Source organism: Netta rufina (genome assembly GCF_964035555.1).
Source record: "Netta rufina genome assembly, chromosome: 9".
Classification (NCBI taxonomy): domain Eukaryota; kingdom Metazoa; phylum Chordata; class Aves; order Anseriformes; family Anatidae; genus Netta; species Netta rufina.
Genome location: NC_140132.1, coordinates 25,714,133 through 25,738,268, shown reverse-complemented (window position 1 = coordinate 25,738,268; position 24,136 = coordinate 25,714,133). Strand labels below are relative to the sequence as shown.

Genomic DNA, 24,136 nt, shown 5'->3' with positions numbered 1-24,136 from the left:
AGAGACCTTTTGCTCCAAACCAATGTGGATCTTAAAAACAACAGGCAAGAAGCAAATTTCCATCTGTCAGCACCCAGCGAGTATAGGAAATACAGATGAGCTCTCCCAAGCCTCGCCACGCTGCTCTGCCTCTGGAAATGACAAAACCCTAGGGCACGGGACCCGTGTCTGAGACCTCACAGCGAAAGCGGACAAGTGCAGCCCAAGCTGGCACTGCAGGGCAGAGCTGGATCAGCCCCCCTAAGGCTGGTGTCCTGCTCCTGCAGGGGGACATCCTGACATCCTGCTCCTGCCTTTGGGGTTTCTAGATCTGAGGCGGCTGAAGATCACCCAACAAGCAGAGATTCATCCAAAAATGCCACCTACTTACAAGTCCCTGGCGAGGCAATTAGTCTGTAGCATCCCAACTGGTTTTGCAATCCCACCGTTGCATCCTTCCTGCTTACTTTATGGGGATGAACTTTCCTCTTGCAAACCCCTCCTTCGAGCATTAGCTTCCTGCATAGCCTGCTTTGATAAGAACCAGCCCAGCACTCACTGGACTTCAGCACCAAGCTTGCATCATCCTCCCTCTCCACCATTAGCAACACCTGGAGCAGGACCCGTCCTGGGTTCTGCAGTAGGAACAGCCTCGGGGCTGTTTCCTTCTGCATGATGCCTACCAAAGACCTACAGCACAGAAGGGCTCGCATCCCACTGGCCCGATAATACGTGAACTTGAATTGCTGGCAAAAGAAACATACACTCACATCTTCCAAGGTTAAAAAACACTTTTCAGCACAGAAATAAAAGGGACGATTTACCAGACGTGTGCATCAGGCCTTTTCCCTTCGCTCCTGCTGTCAAGTCTAGCAGTCCCCCTGCTGGAAAGCTGGCTCAATATTGCGCTTGGCACAGAGGCTGCACATGGAGACCAAAGGCAAAGGAGACTGCTGAGGATTCCTCTTTCACATTAAAAACAATATTAATGAGTAAATCTTGTTTCATCTTATGAAAGCATATACTGGCATCATGGAAATGCAGAAAATTCCTCTGCGACCTTCCCTCATGCTGCTGTGGTTGTAAAGGATCCCGCTGCAACAGAAAGGTCTCATGCGGTTCCACAACAGGAGCACCTGGTGAATCGATGCAGTTTTAACTTTCCTTCTCCTGGCTTTACTCACAGGACCCTGGGATATTACCATCTTTGTCCCCATTAGCCCTCAGAGGATGCTGGTAGCCTTATCCCAAACTATTTTGTTCTTTATTTTTTCAGCAGACTCCATGTGTTCGGCTCACACTTCCTAGCTGAGCACAAGCTCTCTGGAGAGGAACAGAGACTTTGTGGAGGCACCACGTTTCTCCATCAGTGTGCCATCCCTTCAGCTTCCCCCTGCTCACGCTGCCTGAACGTGTGCAGGACGGAGCCAGCCCCGTGGCCACCTCCGTGCTCCCCTGGGCTCGGGAGAGCTGGCGGCAGGGCGGTGGGAACAGGAACCCCACGCACCCCACAATGGGAGAGCTGCCCCCAAAGGGCTGCACGCATCCAGGTGGGCCCAGCCTTTGCCCACAGACCAACAGCTGGAAGCAGAAATCCTTCCAGGATTAGGAATGCAGCTGATTAATGCGGAAGCCTCATTTTATGCAGGTGCTGTTCGCACTCAAGCTGCAGGAAAACAAAGGGGTGTGCAGGTCAGTACAGCTACTGCTTATTTAAATGCATTCCAAGCAGCACATGCACCCTTCACCTCCAAGACTAGGTGTATATTTTAAATATTTAATACTAGATTCGCAAGACAAAATAAGTACGAGGGTATTAATCACCACCTCCTTTACTCAGCATTGCCTCTACTTGAAGATCAGATATGGCAAAGTACAGGAAACCTCAAGTATGCTTTGAATCAAACCTCCATCTCCAGAGGTAGCCTTCTGAACAGCCTTTTTTTTTTTTCGAATGGATTTGATAAGTACTCAAGGAACCAACCCCCATCCTGGCATACATCTGGAGAACCTCTGGTTGTTGCTTTCATTTTTTTAACACAAGATTATGAAAGTTTGGTGCCCACAGTAAGAGTGAGAATGATTTGTGTGTAGTCTTCCATAAAGCATTTAGTCAGATGCTTCATGATAGCTTCATTAGGACTTGAATGATTCAGGATCATTGTGACACTTGCTGGAAGGGCACAAAGCTGGTTAAGAGCAGAGTCTCCAAACAGAGCTGCAGACAGCGAGCCGGTGGTGAGCATAGGCAGGGGCATGGGAGTCCTGTAAGAGTTAACCCTGGCCCTGTGCTGTATGTGAAAAAAAATGCTAAATTGGTAATGACCAGGATTTGAAGACTACGCAGGAATTTAAGGAATGCTAAATAATAAACAGAGCACATTTCTGACCTGGACAGCAAGGTAAGATGAGGGCAAGGAAAAATACACATCTCAATGAAGCCCTGAAGGAAAAAAAGTGCAAATTATAATTACAAAACTAAATCCATCCTCTAAAGAAAGAATTAAACAAAAAAACAAAAACGAACGACCTGCTTATTCCTATTGGGAATTAGACATTCTCAGTAAACTTGGCTTCCTATCCAGAGAAGAGAGGAGCTCAGCTGCAAGTTTCTAGCCAGGAAACATCACCTTCACTTGAAATCATGGAATTTCTCCCTTTCTGAAAATTTATTGCAAGCTCACGGCAAGACAGACGTGTGCAATGACTACTGTTATTTTAACCATAATTGCATTTGCTATGGTTTCAGTAAACATGTAACCAGGTGTTTAAAAATCTATTTTAATGATGTTCTCAAGAATAATACTCTGCATTACAAAAAGAAAGAGGTAAAAGGTACATCTTTTACATATAAGAAAAAAACTTACAGTGAAGACAAAGAATATCTTTAAACCAAAATAAAGCTATGTTGCTCCCTGCAGGGAAGCTTCAGGTGTTTGAGATTACTCACTTAATTCACTTTCAGTGTTCATAGAAAAAGGTGAAGGACAGTCAAAATAATTACTCTACACCACGTCAGCTTTAAATATTCCACTGACTGTCACCAATTTAACAATAAAATTACAAATATACAGAAAACAGATCTGCTACCATACTGAAGCTACAAACAACCAATAGCAAAAGTACATAACAAAATATGCAGAAATTAAATGTTTTCAGTTGATAAAGGCTGGATTACTCCCACATTCCACTCCGGCCTGAAATAAGCATTCCACACATCGACAAAAATAGATTACAACTGCTGCTATACTTCAGAGTGGGCAGGAGACAAACCTAGGCATCACTCACATGGAAACATGGAAAATTAACATTAACTGAGTACAGGTGGAGTGAAAACAATGGTGCTAAGCAAGGGTCTGAGTCCTAGTTCAGGAACTGAACCCCAAGGAAATTACCAAGAACAGAAAGCACTACACTTGTAGAAATTGCATGAAAGGCCAAAAGGAATCACAGTTTTTTTTTTTTTCCCAAACAGTAGGACTTCAGGAAAACAGAGGAATACTCTTGAATTCACTGCAATGTTATGCTGTTGAGCACAGATGTGCTCATCTGTTAATGCCGTGCATTACAAATACAGATGTTTATTGCATGCAAATAGTCCTCAGACTACTTTCTTTTATCATTTCTAAATTAAAGTAATACATACATAAGGACAGAGCACAGTTTCTATTTACATAAGTGTTGACAGGAAAGGGAACATTAAATCACAGCTGAATCACTAGCATGAAATTGCATTTCTAAATAATTTAAACAACCCCCAAAACAGTATTTCTTGCTAAAAATCCTTCATTTCATTGAAATAGTTTGTAAACATTGAAGATGTACATTTATACAATCTACAGCCTCAGCAGGAAATAAATTTCTGGCTTATCATCACTGTTGGGTTCCAGCTGCAGGACGGAATTGCGTGCACACAACTGGTCGCTGCAGCCGTAGTGCAGTGCAGCGCAGGCGCCCTCCGGTATTCCTCGGCCCTCCACGTCCTCCCCGGGGAAGCTGCTCAGGTACCTGGCTATGTACGAGCCCGTCGAATGCCTGTTGATCACGTGAGGAGATGCCGAAGGCTTGTTCCGAAGCACGACCCCTGCTATGCTGCTGGTGTGCGAGGACCTTTGCTTGGTGGCGGCTTCCTGCCTCTCCTTGGCGCGGCTGGCGATGTTCCGCACTCTGCTCTGGCTCCTGGATGACAGCTTTCTGACCAGGGCCTTTGGGCAGTCGTCCTCGATCTGCCTGGAATACAGCATCTGGTGGCTGTCCTCCTGGTCCAGGGACACCAGCTTTCTCAGCTGTTCCGTCAGAGCATCAGTGGAATGGGGTCTCATGGTCTTCATAGCAGCGAGCTTCTTGTCTCTCATGCCGGACGTGATGAAGCTCCTGCTGATGTACTGATACTTACTTTCGAAATTGCAGGAAATGTCCTCCGACGTCAGGTCACCGAGACTCTTGGACTTGCAAGGGCTGGTCTGTTTGATGGCTGAAGAGGGAGGGAAAGCCAAAGAACTTTTGAGCACCGATGAGTGTACGTTGAGTTGGGATCCCTTGGAGGTACACATCGCATCTTTCTGTTTATCTGCATGATGATGGTGATGTAGAAAATCAACGTTTTCACAGACTGGGAAAGGGAGTTTACGCCCTGCAGTCCTGAAGCTGTCTGAGCAGTCCAGGGCAGCAGCACAGAGCTCGACAGCTGCGCAGTTCCCAAAGGTCCTCTCACCGCAGCGCCTGCTGTCCTGCTCCTGCCTCAGTTTTAAAGGGGAGGCCAGCTGGCTCATGTCTTCCCGTTTGTACTCGCGTGCAGTTACCAAGAGATCCTGCGAATCCCCATCGATTTCTACAAGACTGCTGCTTTCTGAATTCTCCCCCGTGGGAGGGTCAACAAGCGTCTCCTCGAAGATGAGGCTACTGGAAGCAAGAGAGCTGGCAGACTTGGTGGCTTCCCAGCTCATTCCACATTTCCTTTTGGGATTTGCACTTGGCAAAGAGACGGGTGAAGAACAAAGAGTGCTAGGCAAGTTATTTTCTACACTGCTTGACTTTTTCTTGCAAACTAATCCACCGTGTGTCTTATATTCAGAAGGCGGCGTAAGAGACGTTTCGTGGATAATTGCATACACAGAATACTCTGCGGTCTCAGGGCTGGAGAACAGGGCTGGATCTGGAGTTGAGAACAACGGGGATTTGATGGATTTTGAGGTAATAAAGTCATTCTTACAGGGAGTGCTAAGTTCTGCAGTAAGCATGCAGGGGCGCGCAGGCATGGTGCTGAAGGTCTGGCTGCCAGCGCCAGGGAGGCCTGAGAGCACCGTGAGATTGGTGTGGCCATCTGTGACATCCAGCTGCCTGATCAGAGCAGACACAGCACTGTCCAGCTCGCCCTCACTCACCAAAGAAACCTCCTCTATGAGGCGAGAAATGTCACTGTCTTGCATGGCTGAAGTGGAATGGAAGTCAGGAGCGTCAGAGCGGGCGGCAGAGGAAGTGTCCGTCACAGACAGACCTGTGGTGCTTTTCTTGAAGTCATGTTTGAGATTTTCCATCTCCTCTGCTTCTTCAGAAAGCAAAGTCCCCACATGAGTTTCCTCCTCCTCAGTCTCTTTTGTGTCATCTTCCTTTTTGTTGTCTGCGCAGCTTTTGTCTTCTATTTTTTCTGTGACAGGCTCAGAATGAGAGGCCTGCACTGGAGGGACAGTTTCACCAGGAAGATGATTTTCTTGATAGCCTCTGAGGTGATTTGTTTCAGCTACACCACTTGCAAAAACTAAATTTTCATGTTGTTCCTGGAGGGGTGGTACTAAGGAAGAATCGGCTGTCATTTCCTTCTGGGCCTTCTCCTTGTCAAAGGGAAAAGCCGAATTTGAAATATTTGCTGTTTTCTCAGAACAGATGAGAACAGATTCTTTCAAGTTCATTTCCTTCTCATTTTTATTGCCATCGCTGTTGGCTAAATTAAATAAGAAAGATGTTAGCTGCATACAAAATTTGCATTCTGGTTATTGACAACTAGTTTGTCCTTAGACAGACAAATGGAAAATGCAAACTTAGGTACAGTTGTGACAGAATTCAGTTATGGATTTGTGTGGGCTTGGCCCAAATTATCTGTGTGATATGAAGAAATGGAAAAATACAACTGCAGGCACTTCACTGAAGCTTCCTTGGGATGTCTATTACATCAAGCACGTGATGTAATATTTGTTGCAAATAATGTCAATGAGATACCATATCATAGCTTGCACATGGTATTACCTTCAGCTGTGTTCCTATTCAGATTTGTACTATAAAGAAGCATGGCAATAAAGACAGAACAAAACAGCTCTGTTAAAAAACATTACACTTTGAAACAAGATGCATGCTTAAAAGAGCTCTGAGTAAAAGCATCAAGTAGAGGGACTCCACACAATGTTCTTTACATTTAGTTACTTTAAGAGATTTCAATCCAAGAATTTAATTTTTGATCTTCTACCAGCATGCGGCATTCATAAGAGAGCAAAATTTGAATTTCATGAAAAATACACATTCGATATTTTTTTTCAACCAAGATCTTACTTGTGTTTACAAGCCAAATACCATCTCCAGGCTTACTCCTAGTTATGGAGCTTTTAATTAAGCAGGGAATACAGAAGAAAACCTGGTACAATATCTGCTCTTTCTTACGTTCACTAGCAATGAGGTACCCTAGGAGCATTTGTTAACAGTGCCTGAAAACCCCTTGCTACAGTAAGAGGGATTTTTAATGAGCCTGGCGTTAAAGAACAATCTCCAGAATTTGAAAAGTCCCTCAAGCTTTCCACAGTGTGCCTACGTAAGGATGGAAGAGATGTAAAATTCTTTGATTTGTAGGCTGGTGGTGGTGGTGGTTTTTTCCTACAAAGGACAGAGGAGGAAATGGACAGCACCCAGCCTACCTGGCATACATCCAAGCAGGATGGATATGTTTAGCTACGATATTTTGGCAAGAAAGATCGCTGTTGGACAGCCAGCCCTCTCCTTTCTGTACTGATTCCTGCAACAACGAACACTGCATTTGACGAGTACCCCTGTGAGGGTGAAGCCACCCCCAGCCTGAAATATTTGGGCCGAAGTCCTGCATGTGTGTGAGGCTGTCACATTTTTTCTAAACCACGACTGAATATAAGTGCTTCCACCAGAGAGGACCATGCCCTTCAGTACAGAGAAGCAGGAAGGTCCTTTGGGTACAGCAGAGGGCTCCAGCTAGAATTTCTTCTTCTTCAGGTCTCATTTCTTCATGTCTAAGGTGGCCAGACCTCTGTAGGGGTTACAGAGCAAGCCCTACAGGCACTCAAATAGACAGGATCTAGTCCCCTCAGAGCTAGAATTGCAGGATTTCCTCCCTGAGGCAGCTTCCTAGGTTATCTCACCAGGGCCTGTGCTTTCTCCAGAGGTTATTTTACTATAAGTGAACACCCACAGCTTATAAAAAAGTAAGTGTGTAAGTTTCTTCTAAATTGATTTTCTGTCTTCATCTAAAGCATCTTTAGGAAGAAATCTCTGTAAGAAATTATTGCATCCATTGATAAGAATGGCTGAGCTGTATTAGCTTTGCATTGTTATCCAGAGAAAATCATTCCATTTTAAATGCAGCACTTCCAGAGTTGACCTCTTTTACTAGGACCGTCCTTTTTCCTCTCTGCAGTCTCTTCTCAGGTTGGTTGAAAAAAAAAAAAAGGTTTAATTTTGCTGGCTCTTTCTCTTAAGTAGCTTCTTTTATAAGGTGATGTCCAGATTATACGTTCATTCAAAGCCACAAACACAGGCAAGCAGAACAAACGTGGCTTCACAACACCTTCCATCTGTGCCCAGTAATTATCCTGTTCTAGAGGAACTCCTGGGCTGGCAGAAGCTGCAGCTGAGAACACCGGGGGCAGAGCAGCACTTCTGCCACTCACCACCCAGGACAGGTTCCCCGTGTGCTCTCCTTCTCCCACCGAGGCAGGCAGACAGCACTTCTGGCTGCTCAGTGCCAGCAGACACAGCCCTGCAGTGACCAAATCCAAAAGCGCTGAGCTGCCAGGAGCAACCAGAACCAGAGCACCTGGACAGCCCTGCAGCCCCACAGGGATGGCGTGCATGAGTGCACGCACCCTTTCCAAACAAACAAAAAGCAATCCCCAAAAAGCAATCCCCCAAAAGCAGTGTAGATGTCCTAGACTAGGTACAAGCTAAGGGTGAAGACAGCAGGTCTAATGAATTACAGCCACTGCATTCAAAGTTTTCTAGACTTATTTAAATATTCCAGTAAATCAACTATCAGGCAGGTTGTTGAACATGCTAACTTTGCTGTAGTCAGGGGAATGACTTCAAAGTACTGGATTTCAAAGCCCAGACTAATGTTGCTGAAAACACTTAGAAAAAAACTATTTTAAGATTTCTGTTATGTATCAACAATGTAAGACCAAGATTTTATCCTTGTATGCTTTCCACATAACTTTGGTTACTTAATTTGATTACTTCAGAAGGACAGTATCGAGACTGTTGGATACAGTCTGCACTCCTGTCACCCCTTTTGCATCTATTTGAAAGTCTGCATTGGTCTTTACGTACACTGTATCCAAAAACATATGTTGCATTAACTTCTTCCTCCTTGAAAAGGGGGAGAAACAGCATGCCAGCAGCTCTGTTTTCGTAAGGAAATGGACCGTAGCAAACCAGAAATCGATGAAGATTAATTGAATGTGTTCTTAAAGAAAGAACCAATTTTTCTTTCTTACAAAGAGAAATTTGGAAAACATCCTTTTAAGACCACTTCCAGAACCCACTGTAATTTATTTGCCTAGTTTGGAGACAGTTTTTCACTGTCATCCCAAATGAAGGGGTTTTGCTTATCAGAGAGTCTGAGAAGATTAAAAATGTATGGGAGCTGTTAAAAATATGAGGGTCTCAAGCACGTGTCTTTTCACCTCGTAACTCATTTGAGTTGAACAGAACGACTTGCATAGGAATGGCAGAACCCAGCCTTTTAACAGACTATTTAAACTTAGTACACCAAAAGTAATTTGTTAAGTTTCTTACCAGATGTGTTTTCTTTTCCTTTGGCATCTTGAGCAGTTTCACTGTCCGGGCACGGCAGTCCTACCAGAAGGTATTTGTCCACTGGCATAGAAGCAGGACGTGCTTGCAAACTCCGGCTCGTACGCCTTACGACTCCTTCTTTGTCTTTCAGGTCTGCTGGTTCAGAGGTACTGTCTTTAATTTCTGTAGCTTCCAGAAAGCCCATTTTACTCTTCTTTCTGCCTTTTGCAGGTGCACTAGCTGTGCGCCGGAGAATCCGGTCGCCAATAGATCGCTTCCGTACATAGTGACCGCTGGTTTCAGCAGCGTTGTGCTTAGGGTTCTTGTTAAACAACCCTCTGAGTCCTATCAGCTGCTTGTTCTGAAAAGACAAGAATGACCAGGTTTCCAAGTGAGTTCAGACTGCTACAGAAGCGTGCAGCGAAAACAGTTGCTTTCTAAGCATTTATGAATGATGAATACAAAGTTAAAATGCAGCAAAGCAAAAATTCACACCAAGCAATACACATCTCCTCTGACCGAGGAACTATCAGCAAAGGTCTCCATGAATTCATGCATGTCTGTATTTCTCCTCATTAGGATGGCAGCCTGCCACAATTACAAGAGAGGTTTGCTCCAAATCTCCTAATCAGAGGTGACAAGACTGTAAGAAATGTACTGCAGTGACAGGCTAGACATTAATTTGGAGTTCTATGCACGGGCTTCATCAAAGCAAAACTCAAATGTTTCAGAGTCTGAATGAAGAATGATGTAGCTTGGTAGTTACAGATCATGCGATTAGGAACCATTTGAAAATCTGTGCCCAGCAAGTGCAAAGTGCATGCTAATGAAGTCTACCTTTGTGGCTCCTAGAAAGTGCAATATTGTGTAACTGGGATTGAGGATTAAAGGGCTCCACTGAAAGGCAAAAAATGCAGATATGTTTGGCTAACGTTTTCAAGACCATGACACAAACAAACAAGGTAAATAGTACATCAACTGTAAATATCACCCCCATAAGATAAGCACTCAGCAACTAGCTTACCGAACACCATGTTCTAGTGCAGTGCCCTCAACATTTACTTCTGAAGTAAAATTGATTTTAAAAAATGTACTCACTGGATCTAGATGTGAAATAATGATTAGGTGGTAACAGTAAGAACATTTGTAATACATGCATACTAAGACTAGAGTAACAGCATGTTACACTTTCCTTGCTTACAGCCTGCAATTAAAAAAAAAACACCCAGATTATGAGCTACATCCTCCTGCTCCCAGAGTGCTCTGACAGCAGCATCTCTGCACTGTTATTGCCATATCTCAGCTGGAGAGAGCCGAGGGTTTTCCTGGACACAGGTGTGCTGTGAGTGGGTGCCCTGGCTCAGTGCTCCTCAGAGAAAACACTAGGAATAAGGAGTTGTAGTTTGCTTCCTTGAACATGGTGATGCTTAGCAGTGTAGGTAGATATCTCTATAGGTAACAGTATGAATGAAGATATCAATTCAAAGACAATGGAAAAGCTGACATTATGCTTTTCCATGGCTGTATGACCCAAATAACTTCTTTAAATTTTATTACTGGTCAGTGGCAGAGTGGGCTAGGCTCTACTAATCCACTGTACAGAATGCCACAACGCCCAAACCATAAGAAACATTTAGAAAAAGCACAAATCCTGTGAGGTTCTCTGGTGCATTTAAACCCATTTTTATACGAAGAATTAAAACAAAACAACCGTAAGAATATGGACATTTCCAAATGCACCTACCTTCCCATAGATTTCATTAATGGTTATATGAACAAATATGGATGCTTCTGTCAGTCCTTCTAAATACACGTGGCGATAACCTAGTAAAGTGATAACAGTGCATTATTACACTCAGCAGTATGCATTCTAATGAATACCTGGCAATGAGTGTCTATAAAAGTGAAAGATATATATACCTGCTGTCTTAAATAAACCCTATTATGTCTTAAGGAGATTTCCAAGCCGGCCAGTACAAATTGCCCCAAAATTAGAGACAACAGCAGAAATTTCCAAAAGTGCAGCCATCCAAACTCCTTAAAGTGAGTACACTACCCTCACATAACAGAACTGTCCAAGATCACACATGAAGTCTCAGAGCAACAGGCTTATATCCTGTGCTGAGACCTTGCCTTAAGCTTTAAATTCAAAGGCCTTTGATCTTCAGTTAGATCTCTAACTTGAGGAAAACAGGTGAGACTCACCAGGCACAAGGCTGCTAAAGGCCACGGTTCTTTGTCCCACAAAGTCTCGCCCAATAGGGTCATGGTCCCAAACAAGAAATCGAACCAAAGCTATTTCAGGCATGTGAATGGTAAAAGTGAGTGTTTCCTCCCAAACAGGATTAAACCCTGTAAAACAAACAGAGCAGAAATGAGGTGAAACAAAGCCATAGCAAGTGCTAGCCTTAATTTTTAAGATGCATAGCAAGAAGCATTAGAAACAAGTAGACCAAATATAAAAAAAGAATATTCATTATTTACTGCTTGTCTAGATCTAGGATCTCTCATAATCTCCACTACAAAAATAATTGAAAACAGATCTGTCTCCTAAACAGCTTTTACAAACAAAGTGGTTCTGGTTGGGTAGCTGGCAGGGATAGCAAGGCAGGCTGCTGTTTTGCAGAACTGTGGTAAGCATTAATTTCATTTGAAATTAAACCTGTATTTTAATACATTTTAAAATATACCTGAAATTTTTGCCTAAAGGAGATATAAGAACAATCCAGTAGATAGATATTGCGGTGAACAGTTCTCTTCCTTTACCTGTCTCTTGCCTGTCTCCCTACACCAGAAATTCTACTTAGAAAGCAGAATTAATTTAAAAGACAATCATTTGATTTCATCAGGTAAAAGCTTTGTAATTTAGATAGTAATAACAGGTACTGAATCATTTATAATTAGTTAATATTTAACTCCAAGAAAAGAAAATCAGCTAGATTATCTTACCATTGTCATCAACCACCCTGGTCTGATCTTTACAGCAGTCAACAGGTAATCCAATTATTTCCACCTCGACAAAGGGATCTATTATCTGTGGTTTTTTGGAAACAACAGTATTTTAAAAGCAAGGCAATGATACCAGTCAATGTCAATTCTCAAGGAATCTCATGCAGAGAACCGATTTCAGTTCATATAAGAATTCAAAAACTTTTCATCGTGTGAATTTTCAAGTGGTACGATCATGCAAAATAGCTTCATGAACCACAATCATGTGTGATTCGTAGTCTCAAGAACTATGGCCAGTTATGAGTTATTTTCAAAAAAAGTGAGGTCATGCTGAAAATACGAAACAAATTAGTTCATAAAGATCACATAGGATACAGAGTCTGTGGGAAAAGGTAGTATTGGTGGCCAAAAGCTTGACAGCATCTGAAATTATTGGTAAATTATTGGTGAAATTATTGGTAAATTAGGTGAAAATTTCGATGAGTCAAATGCTGCCATGTCACTCTAGGATTCTAGGATAAAAGCATTTGTTGGTATCAGTGTAGTTTACCTCTCCTCTGTCACCCAACATTGAGTCAGGAGGCTTAGGCAGCTGCTGTCCACTGATAATTTTCAGAATGAGCTGCTTTTTGGGACTGGCAGGAAGTGGATCGGCAGAGTAGGGGTTGAATGTGCCTAAAAGTTGGCAAGGAGGGAGAGCAAGGGTAAGGAAAAGATGCACTGAATAAATACCATCCCCCCAAGATGCACACACAGAGCCAAAATTCAGGCATTATACTAACTTGCAGAGTACGGAGCAGCTGTTAATGAATTTTAAAACTTTTTTTCCTACCCTTTCTGAGCTTAGCAGCCTTTCTTTACACAATTACAAGACAGAAAGACTACCCCCACTGAGAGGAGGGTTTTGCAAGATTTACACTCATTTGGAAAAAAAACTGTCTTCTATAGCATAACAGCTTCAAAAAAATAAATAGTTATATCCTAGATCTCTGCTCTGATTGTGTTTCTTGCACACCTGCATGGATGTTAAGAAAAATAAGCAGCTAGGACTGAGTTACTCAGCAACTGTGCCTGCTTCAAATTCCCAAACTGCCTCTGCCACTTCTGGAAAACCTTCCACTGCTTCTTATGGCCGTATTAAGAAAATTGCCTATACTTATAGGGACACAATCAGATCCAAAATCCTCCAAATGTGGAAGGGATTGGCACTGCATAATGCTGAGAGCCATTTGCTTCTGTTATAACAGCATTTTCAGGACTGAGCCAATTCCTTTTAAAGAGAACAAGCTAATTGCACTGAATTGCTTGACAGCTGGAGCAAGTCCTGGGTACGTGGTTCTGGGCCACTACATACTTTGCTCTTCTTGTTTGGCTGTCCTAGGACCTCCTTTTCTTTTTTTGCTTTTTAAACACTTACTAAGATGGAGCCCTGGATATACGTCTATAATAACTGCAAGGAATTGCATACTGGTACTTACGCAGTCTGAGAGGTAAACACCATTTTTTAAAGACAATATCTGAATTCTGAAGCAAAACAAGCTATCGAATATATGGAAATGTGAAAGAGATTCTACATATATTCTTATTTGTCTTTCTTGCATCTTAGCAACTTCTCCAAAATAACATTTTTGGAAAATGTTTTTTTTTGAAAGTCTTGACACTTACAGTAATAAATGTACAGTGGGACATTACCTTTGCACATCTGCTGAGGTTTGAGGACATAACCACAGTTGCCGTTTACCCTAAATTTTGCTTCATTTAATTGCATCACACGTCCTTCAGACTGGTAGTTTAGTGCCACTGTTGAATGAGAAGACTCAGGTGTCACTTATAAAGATAATATTTACTTAGCACAAATACAAGAAGTGAGAAATAAGATCATTGTGCTGCACCTACCTAACTGGCAGCCAACATTCCAATAAGGTAAGGGGTTAAAGTTGCTGGAGTCGATCCGATACGCCGATGGGTAGACCCTCGTAAGCTGCTTCTGGTTGTAAAGCATGAACTGTTCGGCCTTCTGCTGCACCGCTTGGTGGGCTCTTGTTTCACTGAACGACAGCACGTTCCCTGTTGATCCTGTGTGCATTGTTAATCAACAAACAAGTAACAAAGCAATCCTGGGGGAGGAAGGCCTGAACTCAGACCTCAGCTATGTTGGTATTAACCAAGGGGAGCATTAGTTTTAGCCCAAATTTACACCAATAGATTATCTTGTCACACTCAAACCGTATGTTGGGTAACCGAAGCGTAGCAGTTTTCCCTTACAGAAGCATTTTCTGTTCTACCCACAAGTTTCAAGACTTTCAATGAAAGCCAAACAAGTGCTCATGCTAATTGCTGGGGTCATTTCTCCTGCACAACCCTGGATACAACTGCTATGAACAACCTACAGAGAAATCCATAAATGGAAGCATAATCAAAACCATCCTTCTGAGGAGCTTACAAGCAGGGAGAAGAAGTGCCCATCAGCAGGGATTGTGTTTATTTATCACAATTCAACCTTATCATGTTACTAGATACTATTTAAAATTGATAATATTAAAAGATGACAACACTTCCCATAAAACTGTAAACTGGGAAAGCATTCTCCTGAAATAATAATTTAAATTAAAAAAAAAAAAATCATTTTTAATATTGCTACTATAACATGAATACTATAGAAATCCAAGGGAAAAGGGGATATTTCCTATGGAAGGGAGGGGTGGTGCTTTACTCTGCTTTTAAAGTATCTTTGAAATACGAGGGAAACCCTGTGATCAGATACACTTCCTATCAAAACAGAGAAGAGAAATGCATGTTTCAGTCTTGTACCAGCATCCTTACCGTCATCTACTATATCCTGGGCTGCCACGGAGTTTGTGTACACCACCAGGTCAGACAGAGCTCGGCACAGCTTCACAGTTTTTCTTCGACGAGCCAGTCTGCTGAATAATATGTAATATATAAAACAAAGCAGGAATTTTTCAATATTTAAAGCATATTTGAATCCCCTTTATGTTTTTCCATCAGTAATGAGAAACAGCTGTGCAACTCAAGCTAAAAAGAAAGATGCAGTAAACAGGGAACCCCAAGGGGCAAGCCTCCTTTGGGAGGGTTCTGAACAATCTTCGAGATGACTGTTCCCCTTGTACCTTCGGTCACAGTGCACAGAATTTTTCATTTACAGCATAATGAAATGGCCTCACCATGGCTCTTCTAGACAAAAACAAGGCAGACAGCTTTGAGCTGCATCTGGAGAGGAACGTTTCAGTGACAGCAAATGCATTCTCGATGGTGCTTTTTTGATTGCTTTTTCTTTACATTCTCAGATGTAATAAAGTTGGCCGGGCTGTGATGTACCCTTATTTAGCCTAAGCAGTTTTCTTTGAATGCTATTTACAGCATGAAAAATGTAGATTGGCATTTTTCCATTAGAAAAGTATTACTACCACATTTCTTTTCAGTTTGAGGGTAATTGCTATTTGCAACCTATGAAAATCTACACATTCAGAACATCAGGCTACAGCAGTCACAGCAAAATATACACTGACAGCAGTGCTATAAATGCCTTGCTCTTAAAAACAGACTTATCTGAGGCAGTGACGTATACATATTAATAGTAATAACAATGCTCTAGCTCTAAGGGAACATACAGTTGTGGTGCTTCTTAGCTCACCTGTGGAGCTGCCCTGCTTCCTTTCCAGAAGAGTTTTGCTGATTTTCTTCATCATCTGATGCGCTGTATTTGGATGTTGCCTTCCCTGCTTTCTGGTGGGAAAGAACCAAGCACAGCTGTGTCAGTGCATGGGGGTGATTCTGTAGGTTCACATTACCATGACCGGTGACAGGCGGGTGGGTGAGCTGCCACACGTTCACAGCAGGGACACCACTGTCCTGCATGGACGCGGGATGACCCCTGGGTGTTCAACAGCAGACAGACCTCAGCAGAACTGCGAATGCTGCCAGGCATACAGGGAAGGAAAGCCAACAGAAAGCATCTGTACTCTGGTCTCTCTTTGAGCCCAGAGAGCCCAGCCACCAGGTGGGGAGCAGGTCTACCTGCTGGCCAGCACAGAAGGCCAAACTGGATGAGAATCGTTTCTGCAGCCCTGCCAGGCTGTTGCAGCCCACCACGTCCACAAACAGGCTGTGTGTGGAGCTGAGCAGCAGGGAGAGGAGAGCTTTGACGAGCTCCGCACTGCTCCACTGCCTCCAGTACGCTGGCACTGGTCCTGTCGCATTGCTAAGGGCCCGCACCATATTTAACAAACAGCACCACACAGCAGGATCTAAATGAACAGAGCATTGCTTTAACCTATGCTCTCCCTCCCCTGCAATTTAGGAAATGTAACAAATGCATTCACAAAGCTGAGAACACAAACAGCCTCCGGGTAAAACTCTCAAACACATTTTTCCTACTGCCTTTTGAGCTACGCAAATGAGCATTCAAATTATTCTAATTTATTACAGCATACAGTAGAGCAACTAGCTATGATAAAAAGATTAAAATCTCAAAAGCACCTTTTTAAGCATCTGCTCTTTCAGTTTCCAATTTCAACATCGCATCTTTTGTAACACTAACTATAGTTCAAACGAGAGTTTCTTTAATTCCCTTCTCATCATGAGGTAATTCACAATCTAACTGAAAGCTCCTTATCCTTCTGCTCATACAGCTAGATGATAATTGAACACAGAATTAATTTCTCCCGCTATGATAAACCAATAATGCTCATAATTTAGTACATGCTTTAGTTTGCTGTGCTTAGTGCTGAAATAAAGTTGACCATAGTGGAAACCATTTGCACAGTCCAGTTTTGGAACCCAGCGGTGTGGACTGGGGATGATTCCTGCAGTTAACCTGCAGGAGTTACCAGCCTCAGCCTCTCAGTCTGGCGGTTTTCAGAGTTTACACATGGGTACAGTTGGCACAAGAGCCAGGCTGAAAACATCACAAGGCAATATCCCTAGTTGGATAATTCTACACCTGTAAAGATATCAATAGCAGCTATCCTTCCCGGCTCCCTTTAGCTGTAAAACCAGAAGGGGAAAGCTACTGGCTCAGCCTACAATATAATCATTAATTATAATATATACAGTCTTTTTTTTTTTCCCCAGGAGAGATTAAATGAATGGGCTTTCCTAGCTGCCATATCCCTTAGAATAACTAGTCAATGTAATTAAATTGCTGACACGCTTTCCAGCCCTCAGTGTACCAGCTGTTTTTAGCGGCTCCGTGTTGTGTCTGTGACATCTCACCCACTGACTTTTTCCCCAGCAGCAAGCACAGGGTGCGAGGTGAAGCCCCCATTAGCATGCACAGCGGGTACTTGCAGACCTCACCACATACGGACTGAGCAACATGCACTTAGCTAAAGCCACTGAAAGAAATGTGGCCACACTAGAGATATAAGCTTATAATCGAACTGTAAATACATTCCTGGTATTGGCTACTTAGAGAACTGTGGATGGCTTCTAGCTGGATTCACAGCAGATAAGGTGGTGGCCGGTTAAATTCTATGAAGTATTTCATAATTGCTGTTTTTCCTGAATTGCTGCAGAGATTTCCAGTTACGCAGCGTGTGTCCTGCTCAGTTGCAGCTTTCACCACGGGCAGCACGGGAAGGGACCGCAGACAACTACCAGGCCTCGTTAGGGCCCAGCCATGGGGCCTGCTGGAGTGAGGGAAGGGGAGAGACGGGTGACAGCAACACATCTGCCAGGCAAGGGGACCAGGAGGAAAGACAGGCACACATCTCTTTTGGTGGCTGCCATCTGCTCAAATGCAGGCTGTGAATGGAGACCTCACACCCGTGGGGACTGTGTCAGCTCCTGCCTGGCCATGCAGGTGCTGCCATGCAGGCCCACTGAGGCAGCCAACGTGACCCAGCAGCTACACAGCCGTATAAATAGCACACACCAAACTGCAAGGAGGTCAGAGAAGAGCCCACTTTTACAACACGGGACTGGTGGGACCAGAGCCACTGCTCAGTCACAGCAGACCCCAAAAACAAGCAGGAGGCCAGTAAGAGCATCGTATGGCTCTGCTCAGGGTGTGAAACGGGTAAATTTGGACCCCAAATGAAAAACAGCATCAGCTGGGTGGGAGGAAGTCTGGAAAACTAGAACAAACTGAAGCAGTTGTTTACACTGCTCCTCTGCTGCTGCAAGTCTGATCAGAAAACCAGCAATTCCTCTTCACTAATAAAGATTAAACTTGTGGTGAGGCAAAAATGTTTTTGGTTTTGAGAGAGTGTGTCTTTGAACGACTCTCTGTGCTCTTGGCAGCTATATTCTTCTTCTGAACTGTAAAAATTATATCAAGTGTAACCAAGCAGTTCTTCCTCGTTGTCTTCACACACACCATACCTGTCTGAAGCAGTAAGGCATACCGTGTTGTTAGAAAGTCAGACATAAACCAGCAAAATGAGTCTCTTGTTTTACTTACTTTGTGTTTACCAAAGTTGCCCATTAATGATCGGCTATGAGACTTTTTTCCACCTTCTTTTGTGTCCAGGTTCTGTGCAGAGAGAGTGCAATAATGAGTACACCTAGATACCTTCAGAAGTATCTTTAAAAGTCTGCTACAGTCTCTGAAAGACATGATTTTAACCCCGTAGTTTTATGATTTGTGATTTTAACCCCAAGTTTTTGTATGTCACTCTGATTCACTATTGTAATGCACACGAGAATAAAGGTAAAAGGGAATCAAAACCTAAACACAACATACTAATCTCTGAACACAAATTTAAATCCAAAACCTCATTACAGGACTTTTCTCATTTCTTTACATAATTGTAGCTTAGCAATCCTCTAACAGTGAGGAAAAGAATTAACATTAACATTCAAGACAGCAACCAACCATGTAGAAAAACCAATTCAGCGAAAATAAACAAACAAAAATGGAAGTGTACATAAAATAGCCGCAAAAGAAAAGGAGAGGAAAAAAATATCTATCTATCTAGCAGATGTGGGCTTTTCATAGGCAGCCTGAAGTCCAAGTTTCACATCTATAGGCATGTCCCTAGACATTGGCTTGATAATTCCTGGCAGCTTCTAGCTTTCTTCTGTCAGAAAAGCACATCCCTTTATCTTTCAGAGAGCAAAGTAAAGACCTGAAGGTGCTGAAGAATATTCCCCCAGCATTTCACAGCAACGCCAACAAACTCGTTATTCACTGTACTGTGTTGGACTTTATTTCTAGCTGTTCTAATGATAAAGGAACCAGATGGCTTCTTTACATCCAGGAAAGTCAATAATCCCTGTATCTACATCCAAAAATTTGTTCCTAGCTCCTTTCCTCCATAAAGCGTAGAAGCAAACCCTAGCAGATAAAGGAACAGTCTCTTTCAGACAAGAGCGAATCCTTGACAGTTTCAATAGCAACTCAAATTAAAACTTACACTATACACTGCCCAAAAAAACAAACAAACAAACAAACAAAAACCTTGATAATTATTGGAGATTAGTACATAATTTTGCATTGTGAATAGCTCTTGTTTAGCTCAAAATAATATTGAACTGGCTCTTATCTGATCATGTTTACAAACACACAGGTTGCCCTCTGATCTCCCACTTCTCTGACCTCACGAAGGCCAAAGGGGGGAGGCAAGCTGACTGTTCTCACACTGCGAAGCCACAATCTGGAAATAACCCTTTTTTCCCAGGTCAGATGGCTCTGTCCTTTGGGCTCTCACAGCCTCGTCTCACCATAATGCAGCTTTGACCAGATACCTCAAGCATCAGCACGAGCTGAGCATATTTTCTGTAGTCAAGCCTGGCTTCAGGCAAAAGTCTCACAGGTCCATCCCTGGAGAAAGGTTGGCAACAACTACAAAAAGCTAAAGAGTGAGAAGATGTGCAGAAAGCAGAACTGCACATACCTGACTTTGGAGACTTATACCAGTTAGAGCAGGCACATCCCTCTGAACAGTTCATTCCCTATTTAACATACCAAGGCTTTGCATCTGCTTGAGGTGAAATATGGTGGTGGTGGATTCACGGTACAGACTCTACTGATGTACTCAAAATTCCAATACATTTTACTGTTTTGCAATAATAGTTTTGTCTCAAAAGGGAAAAGAAACTTACCAATTCTTTATATAAGTCATATTTCTGGGTATGAAAAAATAGAACCTTGCTTAGGGCAGTAAAGCACGATCCCATGTTTTACTGCTACACAAAGCAGCCACCAGCATTGCAGGCAGCAGACAACACTGTCAGTTATCACTGCCAGCCTTGATGGGACTGAGGCTGTAGAGAGAGGATTTTCCCCAAAACCTTGACACAGACCAAATTGTTTGACAGTTGTTTGCAATATCAGTGCTTGCTCAATTAATTGCTTCCATCTTTTAGAAGGAAATAAAACAGGTTTGAACAAGATACTCCTCGTATTTATCATCCAAATCCTCTCCTTAGAGATTTTCTTTTCTGAAACAATTCCAAGTTTTCATTTCAGAGGGAATACAACTCTCAGATGCTGTTAGTAAGAAATTGCATTTCGCATTTAAGAAACATGCAACACATGGCCTCGGCTAATGTTCAGTATGTGCAGGGGGGGAAAAACCACCTACCTGTTTCAGGTTAACACTTAGACCTTCGTGAGTTGCCTTTAACAGTGCTCTCACAGTGAAGCTGTCAGGATCTTCTTTGTCCCTGATTTGGGATTCTTTTATCAGAGATTCAAGCTTTGTTCTTATAAAAGATTCCACTTGGTGCTCTGTTGCACCATTACTCTGAAAAGCATCAAGAAATCCGGTTAAAATAGCTTACTAGCTCCAGCACTTCTGGGACAGCCTGAGGGAGCATTACACGTGCCTCAGGCACTCCCAATATTTCTTTTCACTGCAAAGAAAAGCTTCTTGCGTAATCCTGCTCCGATTGTGGCTTTTATTGTCACTGCCATCATCCTTTCTTTTCTTTAATCCCCTTGACACATTGTCTGCACTGCCTCACCAAAGCGCTCTCCACCACACAGATCACCCCAGGCTCTGGTGGTAGCTCTGCTTCAAGCAGTCACAAGCCTGACCCTCCTTCAAGGTACAGTCGGAGTTCACAGCCAGTGCACCCACACACTTCCTCAACACTATCAGCCCAAATGCTATCAGATTCCTGCTCCAAGAAGTGAGACAGAGAAATAATTAGTAGTAGCATGACACCAAACAGTCTCTTATGTAAGGTGCTTAAAACAAAAATGGATCTTAGGGCACAGCAGCATGCACCGAGCATTCCTCTCTCCACAGGGCAGGAGAACTCTCCTGAGACAGGAGGAAACCGACTGTTTGTACTAAGGTGCTCCCTTTCTGGCCACAAAAGACCTACTGCATTGGCTTTAAGGACTGAAGATTTTGTCTTAGGTCTTTCTGCTCACCAGAAGTGCTGGGTTCATGTTGGTAAAGCAAATGTGGATGACACAGTGCTCCTCTTCCACAGCACGGGACAGTGAATTGGGCAGGGAATTCCCTAAACTTAAACCTGCAGAAGTGTTTAAAGATAGTGTATATAAAGAAGAACCTTTACTTTAAACCAATCACAATCCTAAAGATTTATGGGATTACCCATAATTAATACACAACATTTCAAATTCTGTAGTGAATGCCAACAGAAATACAACAGTTGGAGGCATTAAGCAGGCTGATTTATCCTACACTCCACGCACTTACTGCAAGCAAAACTGTACTTTCTGTATGAGACTGTCATGTGGAGCATATGGCTTGAATTACATCCAAGTGCAATCTGACCTCTAAATTATTAATGAATTAATCAGGATTTTGTCTAGTAGGACAAAGGGATTTGGTTTATCGAAGAAAGCAAAATCTGCCCTTTTGTGTAATGTACACAAATCCTCCAAAAGGTGTTTACTGACTGTAGCATTTTAGCAACCTCATGGTAGGGGGGAGAACCAGCATAAACATCTGCTTCCACTGATTCAGTTCAGATGGGGACTTCTGTCACCTGTAAAGCAAACCCCAAGCTACTTTGACAATCCTCCCATTGCCAATAGCTGGCATAAATGATACAGAGAAGTTAAAAGCTTGATATTCAAACCATAAACAGCTAATGAGAGCTACACTAAGGGGCTTCTGTGTGGCAAAAAGGCAAACTCACTGGGCTACATTCAGAAGCAAATATAAACAATATTATACTTGCTAAATATTAATTTGAATTTGATCTATTCTTTCTGCATCTCCCTTGATAATATCTTCTTTGTTCAAAAATTTTGACTGCTGAAGCAAGGCTGACTTCTGACTTGAAAAAAAGCACCTGCTGGAGAACGTGTATTAGCATTGCACACCAGCTTCAGTCTGTAGCCAAAAAAAAAGCATTAGTAAAACAGCAGAAAAATAAACAGCAGGAGTTAGGAAATAAAGAGAAAACAGTTTTTAGTGTCAGAAAATAAGAAACTGAACTTTTCATTTGCACATCTCTTGATAATTTTCATTTAGAAACTGTGTAGCACTTTCCTCATATGACTGCTTTGAGTACTACGCATTTGCACCTGACACATCTTAGCATGCTTATTGTGCTGGCATCAATGGTTGCAGCCTAGTGTAAGATACTCATACCTGTTAGTTACGTGGCATAAAAGAGGAACAGCCTGCACTTCTGAACAAATTCATTCCATATCTAAACGTGGAGTGATATAATTCCTGCATCCTAAGGACCTGACTTAGAAATCTAAGTTAAAAACCTTAATCTGCTAATAACTGTAAGCAGGATTATGGAATATGCACACAAGAAATGTGAAGACAGAGCAGTTCTGGGAAACGTGTATATGCACATACATAGCAGGACTTTAATTTGCAGTCATCTTCAATTTCATCAGCACTATCCTCATCAGAAACTTCTCCTTCCTCAGCATCTGCTCCAAGACTGTAGGGCAACTTCTTTCCCTAAAAACAAGGAAAAGTATTCACAATAAATGCACACATGGTCAGTGTTACATTGTGCAAAGACCAAAATATCCTGTTACTCAACTATTTCTTATTTAAAGGTGGCCATAGTTTAGAATTCAGTTTCAAAGAATCTCATGCAAACTGGCTCAAGGAGTCATGTCTTCACAAGGGGAGTTAAATATTTCTGGAAGAGTTTCATATTGAAAGATATTTGCAAACTCGTTCAAAAAAGCCCACTATCTCCCATCCCTCGAGCAACCCAGTGAGCGTCTGAATGATTTATTTTCAAGCTGCCTCCCAGATGCTCCAGGCTTACCCCCAGCAAGCAGACCATTGTGTACTTCAAATAAAACTCAAGAATCAGTAGTTGATACTTTATTATAGGCTCTGCATCAGAAGGGAAAATGCAGACACAGAAGAACTCAGTGAGAGTAGCCATCATCATGAAGGAAGCAGGAAAGCTTATTTTATTACTGCATGCTCAGAATGCGGAAGAACCTTTAAATGCAGTTCATACTTGAATGCTTATATGGGCTTAAACCCCCGTTACCAGAACTACTCTTTATATGCAGTAACAAAATGAGAACTGTGGCCACCACTTGAAATTGTTTGGCTAATTAATCAATGCAGTGTTTCAAAAAAAAAAAAGTATAAAACTGTGCAAAAATAATAGCAAAAACAAAACAAAAAAAAAGATGGAAAACTGGCTTACTTCAACAAGATGTTGATTCCTAAACATTTTATCTGTTCTAACATGGCTGTTTAACTTAAACAGGAGATGGGAGATAAGGCTTTGTGACAAGATGCAGTGATGCTGAAAACAGAATTCCTTGTCCTAAAAAAATCAGCCCAACTCCGCACCATTCGGTAACTACTCACACGGTTTCAGCCGCTGTTAGCTGATATGTGCTGGGAAGACCAGCACGGAAGTTCATAGCAGAACAGCACAGTACTAAATCTCTTGCCTCTTATTCTCTGACAATATTTCAAGTTAGGTCCGCGCCATTTTGTCACACGACTGACATTAGCTACTGTTTAGTTCAGCTCCCTGCGACGCTGACGCTACCTGCCCACATCGTTCATTAACCAGCAGTTACACAAGAAAACCACTTCAATGAAATTCAAAATCACAGCTGAGCACTTGAAGGTTTTCTAATTCAGAGTCACATCTCTACTATGTATCGAAGTATGTTCAACCTAGCATCAAACCTAAACTGTGAATCACTGTAGACAGTTTGACATGGAGGATAGAGGCAAAAACGTTATCTCAAGGGCTCGCAGCAAAGTAATTGACCTCGTGTGTCGAAGTA

The 24,136-nt window shown here is 42.5% G+C and overlaps 1 protein-coding gene across 2 annotated transcripts in view; it reads right to left on the bottom strand.

The window, feature by feature from the left end:
• Positions 1-3,815: 3,815 nt before the first annotated feature.
• PLCH1 (phospholipase C eta 1) overlaps positions 3,816-24,136 on the bottom strand; it is a gene marked incomplete at both ends in the record, with an annotated part of 56,172 nt that continues 35,851 nt past the window's right edge. The window contains 14 exons of one of the 2 annotated variants that reach the window (XM_084291722.1): positions 3,816-5,920; positions 9,007-9,367; positions 9,844-9,903; positions 10,751-10,830; positions 11,212-11,358; positions 11,956-12,040; positions 12,506-12,630; positions 13,648-13,755; positions 13,852-14,031; positions 14,779-14,879; positions 15,611-15,702; positions 18,380-18,451; positions 20,505-20,666; positions 22,716-22,823. In XM_084291722.1, the coding sequence (XP_084147848.1) occupies positions 3,816-5,920; positions 9,007-9,367; positions 9,844-9,903; positions 10,751-10,830; positions 11,212-11,358; positions 11,956-12,040; positions 12,506-12,630; positions 13,648-13,755; positions 13,852-14,031; positions 14,779-14,879; positions 15,611-15,702; positions 18,380-18,451; positions 20,505-20,666; positions 22,716-22,823 (3,786 nt within the window). The remainder of the gene's footprint in view (positions 5,921-9,006; positions 9,368-9,843; positions 9,904-10,750; positions 10,831-11,211; positions 11,359-11,955; positions 12,041-12,505; positions 12,631-13,647; positions 13,756-13,851; positions 14,032-14,778; positions 14,880-15,610; positions 15,703-18,379; positions 18,452-20,504; positions 20,667-22,715; positions 22,824-24,136) is intronic. The other variant, XM_084291723.1, reaches the window with a different exon arrangement.